We start from the raw sequence: 7,694 nt of genomic DNA, 5'->3' as shown, positions 1-7,694 counted from the left end.
ATTTGACACTGATAACATATATATAAAGGAACTTCTATTCCATGACAATAACAATATATACCTGTCTTTCAAATTAATTTTTGGTTCTATTTTTAGACCTTTACAAAGAGTCAACAGTGTAAAACCTAATTGCACTGCTACAAATGGTCACAGGTGGGTATTCATCTTATCAAGGAATTGAATATCTAAAGCAAAATCAAAAATGAGTTGATGTAAAAAAAAAACTGTTGACACAGATATGTCTTGACTGTATTCGAAAAAAGACAATCTGATGGACAGCAGCATTGCTACAGTTCAAAGTCATTGGACCATAACCTAGGGGACATGGCCTCAAAATAGTCATCAAACTGATTTGTACTGATAATAATGCCACTTTATAGAAAATATCATTGATATATCACAAGTAGTTCCTATCAAACTGACTTAATGTGAAATAGTGGTCAAACTGATATGTACTGATAGTAATGCAACTTTAAAGAAAATATCATTGATCTATCACAAGTTATTCCTATCAAACTAGCTTAAGCAGAAAACATTGAAAATTGCTTATTAATTGAAAGTCGCTGGACCTTGACCTAGGGGGCAGGGCCTCAAAATAGCCGTCAAACAGAAAACTTAACAATTGTTGACACATCCTCTGCCGCCACCGTAAAAGCAATACCTATGTCTCCCTTTCCACAACTTTCTTTACAGGCGAGACAAATGTAATGAACAGTCAAACAAAATAAATAACTATAAGACAACAATATTCAAGAATTTCTTTCTCATATAAAAATTGGAATAATGTAAAACAACATAAATAACAATTATAAAAATAAATGCACTGTACTTGATTCTCAACTCCACTAGTCTTACAGCAACATGTTACAACTATGACATTTTTCCCTCTCATATATATGTGCCATTTAAAAGAAAAACTTGTTTATTTACAACCTGAAATCGTTTCATTTTTACTTCTTATATTGCAAATCATTATGCAAAAAATTTGCTTGCTAACTCTATTAAGAAAAAAGTTTGTTGAGAATCTTAGTCTTCTATTAATATTTTCATTTTTGACCAAACAAAAACACATTATTCAGTGCTAAAAAGATAATTCAGTAAAATAATCACTCTTGGTACTGATATTGTTGATGGTCACTCTAAAATATCCCTCTATATATTCTATAGATACTATGTGAGTAAATCTTTATTATCATCTCTAATCACCAGCAAGCAACCTGTTGCACAGTTAAGCAACAACAGGATGAGAGTTTTTTTTTTTACTGAATCACTTTGTACGAACTGTACAGGAACTGTCTATCATCATTTACAGCAGACATTTCTGATACTTTTAGAATTGATGTTCTGATGATTTCAAATACTAATTACTGTAAATTCAGAAATTATTGCGTGCATTTATTATTGCGATTTTGTCATTTTAGACTAAAATGCGAATTTATTTTTTGCGATATTGAGAAAAATCCTGTTTAATTCATATAAAATAATTCAAAATGTGAGTTTAAATTATTGCGATTATAACTCTGTCGCATTTTTTGCAATAATAAAAACATCGCAATAATTTCTGAATTTACAGTACTATTGATGTTAAATCCAAACAAAATGATATTTTTGTCTTACATCATACATGAAAACATATCACTTCAATATATGTAATGTCACTTGAATGTTCTCTTTTTCATGGATAAATTTCTCCCATGTTTTTTTCACATTTTAACCTGAACAAGATTTTAAAATTTCCTTATGGATGTTCACAAATTCCAAATTTTTCCGCTTGTTTCGGCGTCAACACTTCAGAAGCATGTTCTGCTTGCCATTCTGAAAGTCTGTTACCAAACTCTTCTCTGTGTTTCTTCATTTTAGCTTCTGACTTTTCTATTTCAACATTCATTCTAAGATATAACAGAAGAGTTTATTACAAATAAGTTCATCATAGATACCAGGCTTTACATTTTGTACGCCAGATGCATGATTTGTCTACAAAAGACTCATCAGTGATGCTTGAAACAAAAAAGTTTTAAAAAGGTCAAATAAAGAGCTAAGTTGAAGAGCACTGAGGATCGAAAATTTCAAAAGGTTTTGTCAAATACAGCTACGGTATTCAACATGTTGTTAATTAGTACATTAATGTGGTGTTTTTATTAATGAGAAAAATGTTATACAATGTAAGATGACCATTGCCAATCTGATTAAAATGCAGATCCTGTGTCCAAGCTTTGCCTACAAGGATCTGAAAAACACTTCATTCTACTTTCTGTTTTAACCTGACCTTTAGGGATCCTTTGGTTTTGTGGTATTAATATAATACATACCTTCAAAAACTTGAAGGCTGTAATAATTATCAGAACAGAGAGTAAATGGGAGTGTTTACAGATTCTTGTAGCAAAGCTTGAACACAGGATCCGTATTTTAAACAGATTGGACCATGCAAATTTTTACTGTAAGCAAGCATACTTTTTATAATTTAATTTTTTGCTTTCAGCCCTTTTTAAGTTAACTGACCAATGCAATGTTAAAGTGATTTAATTTTTTGAAAATTTAAAACATTGATGATGTATTCATGGTTTTCATATTCATGTTGCTACATATATTTGTGTTGGTTTTTTTTTCTTGCAACAATCAACTAAATTAATCAACACAAAAGGCGTAGCTGTCAGGCCAAATATCATAAAATTGAGAATGGAAATGGGGAATATGTCAAAGAGACAACAACCCTACCAAAGAGCAGAAAACAGTCCATTAAATCAAGACAAAAAATTAATAAAGGTGATGAATAGACATGTGAGATACATGTAGTGAAATAGAACCATTTTTGTAGAACTTTTCTAATAAAATCTTAAAATTTATAGACAATAAATGGTAAAAATTTGAGATTTTTGTGCAATATGACATGAGCACAGGGTACAACAAATTAAATATTTAAATCAGATATGTTATTTGCGACCATCAAATTGTCAAGTGACGGCATCAACTCTTCAACTACAAATAAAGGGTACTGTTATTCCTTAAATCGAGATTAGTAATCCAATTTGATGTTAAATCTCTAAACTTTTAAGAAGCATATAATATACAAACATTTGTATATATCTTATTAATCTTAACTGTTGACACAATATCTAACTTAACTTGACAATTAATTTAGGTACCTTCTACTCTCATTGAGTGCTTTAGAAAAAAAGTTATTTGTTCTTTCATCATCTATCTCATCAGTTGCATCCATTTTACCAGCATCCTAAAAATGTGAAAAAAGTTAGTCTAGTATAACTTTTTATCTGTCCAAGGGCAACAACTCCAATATATTTGTATTCTTAGCTTTTTAATAAATGTCCTACAAGAAATGAAGGTATGACATCACTTACAAGTTACAATGCAATTGTCTATATTATTTTACTTCCCAGTATTAGAATGCCGTAAAAATAGTTGATTGGCACTTTTTGAAATTTTCAAAACCTTGTCATTACAGTGGGATATCTGGTGTCAAAATATTACCTCCCCTGTAAACACTGAAAATTTTATCTTTTCAATGTTTGTCCATTTTCAGCATGGATGCTAATTATGAATTCACAAGAAAACTTTTTGATAAATAGTAAAAATAAAAACAGATTTAAAAAAAAACTAAATTTCCTTACAATCAAAGTTATCATTTCCCTACTAAAATATACTTATAAATATATATTGACATATATTATATATTTCATAAACATATGGCAAGTATTGTTTGATTGATTGATTGTTGGTTGCTTAACGTCCAGTGGCAAATATCTCATGCATATTCAGGACGAGAACAAATTAACAATAAATACAATAGGTAGGTTCTGTAAGAGGGGCGTCCGGGATTAAGGTAGGAGAAATTTAGACTGCCACGGGAAATGAGGGTATATTAGAAAGGGACAGAAATTTAGCCTTGCAACAGGTCACCTACGGACCCCTCTGAGAGTTGTTGCAAGGGTTCTTAACGTGCAAAGAGCGTGGCACTCTCTTTACACGAGGCATTGGAGTTAACGTCCCCATTCTGATCAGACGTGGCTGCAAATTTGTACATCCCGCACAGCCAAATGGACGCCCCACTTTAGCAAGGGTTTTACTGCCGGTCGGAGGAAGACCAATGGTGACCATACTTCTATTCCCCAGTCACCCTTGGGGGCCAAGTATTGTTTGAGTGAACATGGCTACTTGGGGACAGGACAAATTTCTTTTGCCCTCCCCCTTTTACAAAATCTGTTATTTTATTTTTTTTTTAATGATTTTCTTGTCTTTCTGTGTCATACTGTACATAAATATACTTAAAACGAAATCTGTTTAAGGGATAGTAAACAAGCAATTGAAAGTAAATGGTAAAAAAGATTGTTTGTAGTCGTGTTATAGTACAAATGTATATCTTTGAACATGTTAGATATAACCAGAGACATATAATACAAGAGATTCGCAACTCGGCGAAATCCCGTAATAACACGCGGCCACTAGTTAAACCTCGCGAGATCTCCTTAGGTAATAAAGTCATTAATAAAAGTATTAAAAGTACTCGAAGTAAGGACGAATGTTTAAGCATAACACAAACTGTTTCAGTGTTAAATTTATCATAATTAATTAAATATAATTTGAGTACATATATATAATTATTTATTTTAATGTAATTTTGATTTTAGATTTGTATTATTGAAAAAGAGACATAATTTGATATTGTATAAAAAAAAACTGATATTAAATAATTAACACTTAATAAATTGTGTCAGAGTTCATTTTATTTGATAGTTACATAATGGGTTTCTATTGAATATACACCTGTATCGGAGACATAATTTCACAGTGTGACATGTATATTAGGTTTGAATTATTCGATGACCAGGTAAATCACGAACATGTTATAAATAATGAGTTTTAATTGACACCTTGTAAACAAGAAGTTGTCACACCACAGGTGTCCACACTCTTTCCAAAAATACAAGTCACAAAATGTATAATTAATTAATATGGAAAAAAAACTTAATTTATTTGTTAATTAATTGTTAATCATGATAGGCTTTGTTTTTTATTCTTGATATTTATAAATTATTAAAATTTTATTTATTTTTATATTCCTCATTTATTGGGCTTTCATTGAGTTTTTTTTCTGTAGGATTGTCGGTAAATGTTTGATTTCTAAGTGTTGTTTGACAGTTTTATCATATAGGCTTGCATTGAGTTTTTTTTTTAAATGATTGTCGGTAAATTTATGGTTTCTTCATGTTCGAAGTGTGTATTGAGAATTAATATTTAAGAAAATTACAATTAATTTCTCATTTGAATAAAGCTTCATTCATGTGCACGCAATATGGAAAATTCCGATTTTATTTCGTGGGATGACAATCTTAATTTCGTGGGATGACAATCTTAATAGTTACGACTTAGGTATACTCCTAGTTGAATAAACTGATAACGAACTCTTTGTTGATAGTGAAAAGGACGAAAACATAAGCGAGAGACCCACCAACAAAAACAATTGACAATACTGCATACATAGATGGATATGTGTGTCCTCGAAGCAACAAAAAAATGTATAAAAAAAACACAGGTCATACATCAAAGCAACACGGAAGACACTATTTAAAAAGTATTTTATAACCTTGTTTCCACGAGACAATCATTTGTAGTGGTTTTTGTCTTTTAATCATTTGTAGCGGTTTTTGTCTTTTTATTCTGGGGTAAAGAGATGGCAATTTAAAAGTAAGATTGTTTATGTGTATACATATACAAATCCTTGGTGTAAATAAAATCTTTTATTATCAAATATATACATATATATATATATCTCTTTTGCAGTCACCATTGAAATGTCCTCAATACGATTTTAATTTAAAAATGAATTAGGTTCATGTTTTGAACGAGAAGCGTAGTCTGAAACGACAACAGATGCATATGAAGCTCATTCATAATATTACGACCAGCAGAAGGTTTCCTTTACTAGGAAAATTTTACTCCTTTTATAAATTTACTGCATTCGTTCATCTTTGGCACCCTAAAAAGAAGAAAAAAACAATGACTTCAGAATAGGAGAAAATAAACAACTTTGCTATAAACAGAATGAAAAATGAATAAAATGTCTAACAAAATGCAGGCTATAAATTTCATAGTGCACAAAAAAGAAAGTCTGATTTAAGGAAATTTGTCCATGAACAATTTCAATATTTAGCCAGTTTAATACAAAATTTCAGGTATCAATCAGAAAAAATCGCCACATTGTTGGATCAAATTTTACGAAAATAGTCTTATTTTCACGAAACAACATTTGGGAGTACTATTGGCCCATACAATTATATATTTATTAGCATATTTTCAAGTTTAAAAAAAAAAATTGGGAGATCAAATGGTTTCTACGGCAATAGGTGAAGTAAAATGGGCCGAGTTTTAACTTTGTTTGTATTTGATTAATCTCATCATTAGAACACATTTTATCTATAACAAATTATTAGAATTAGTTTTTTGTAACTTTTAAATATACTTGCATGCTTTAGCTGTGAAAGGTATCGGCATTATCCATTAGAAAAATCATGAGGCGTAGAACCTTTTACACAACAATACAGGTTATTACCCATAAATCCATCGGATTAATCGGCTTTCCGGTGGCCACGTCATTTCATTGGCTGTTATATAGACTCTACTAGAGTTGCGAATCTCTTGTATTATATGTCTCTGATATAACTAAGAAAAACATGAAATAATTAAAGATTAAAGAAAAAAAAACAAAAAATAAAATTTGGAAAAGAAGGGAGAGGGTCCAAAAAATTGTCCTGTCACCAAGTTCCTATGTGTGTGAGTGCTTCCATAGACCTGACAGACAGAGTTTTTTTTTATTCTATTTTCCTGTAACACATTGTAAACACAGCCATTTATTCAAATAATTATGATACATGTACAGTGCATGGCCAAAAGTATTTGTCACTTCCAATTTTTTTTATATATATTGCATCAGGAACATATATATTAGATATACTGTTCCCAGATTGCATATAAAACTACATTTAAAAAAAATATTATGTGGTAATTTCAGATTGGATTTTAATCAACTTGGTACCAATAGAAGCAGAATTGTCACAGTTTTTTTATAATTTATTTGGTAAAATTTTTGTTTTGAAGCTTTCTCATTTTCAGATGATACATGTATAAACACAAATATTATTTTTTCAAATTTGGTGCATAATTTATTTCAAACAAATTAAACTGAAAAAGAATATCATATTTGTTCATGTAAGGGGAAAACAAAAACAACTGTTGACAATATTATGCCAAATAGTATAAACAAAAAACTTAAGATAATTCGGCATTATTTAACACCTTGTTTGCAATTGTTAATAGCAAAAAATTGAACTGACGAATTTTAAAAGGCAGCCGTTTTTAAAACTAAAAGGTTAATTTATTTTTTCTAGAAAAGTTCTGGTCGGGAACATTTATTCTAAAAAAAAGTGTTATTCGTCCTGATATAAATCATCACACCTTTTGTTTTTGATAATGTTCTGTTACAAAGTCTTCTAAACTTTTACCATCTTCAGAGGAATTTTTGTTATCTTTGTCCGCCATTTGTAAACAATGAATGTAGAGTTATAAGTTTATTTTCGTATACAAATTTTTAAATAGTATGATGTAAGCTTATAGTACTTTCGACAATAGTTAAAAAATTATAAAAAAGTTTTCTTTCAACAGAAGCTAAAAACAAATTCTAT

At 30.0% G+C, this 7,694-nt stretch overlaps 1 protein-coding gene across 1 annotated transcript; it reads right to left on the bottom strand.

Annotated features, from left to right (window-relative positions):
* Positions 1-745: 745 nt before the first annotated feature.
* LOC127718010 (uncharacterized) lies at positions 746-7,615 on the bottom strand. Its single transcript, XM_052223907.1, has 3 exons — positions 7,468-7,615; positions 3,144-3,229; positions 746-1,889 (listed from the first exon to the last, which is right to left on the bottom strand). Exons 1-3 carry the CDS (start codon positions 7,549-7,551, stop codon positions 1,739-1,741), a joined length of 321 nt encoding a protein of 106 aa, XP_052079867.1. The 5' UTR covers positions 7,552-7,615; the 3' UTR covers positions 746-1,738.
* Between the last annotated feature and the right edge of the window lie 79 nt (positions 7,616-7,694).

The sequence above is a fragment of the Mytilus californianus genome, unplaced genomic scaffold (genome assembly GCF_021869535.1).
Source record: "Mytilus californianus isolate M0D057914Y unplaced genomic scaffold, xbMytCali1.0.p SCAF_10, whole genome shotgun sequence".
Lineage (NCBI taxonomy): Eukaryota > Metazoa > Mollusca > Bivalvia > Mytilida > Mytilidae > Mytilus > Mytilus californianus.
Note: the sequence above shows the minus strand (reverse complement) of the source record. Positions and strands in the feature narration are given on the sequence as shown.

Coding starts and splice junctions, on each gene's coding strand:
- LOC127718010 (XM_052223907.1), bottom strand. CDS start 7,551: ATGGCGGACAAAGATAACAAAAATTCCTCTGAAGATGGTAAAAGTTTA. Junction 3,230..7,467: donor AACATTATCAAAAACAAAAG/GTGTGATGATTT, acceptor TCACATTTTTAG/GATGCTGGTAAAATGGATGC. Junction 1,890..3,143: donor GCACTCAATGAGAGTAGAAG/GTACCTAAATTA, acceptor GTTATATCTTAG/AATGAATGTTGAAATAGAAA.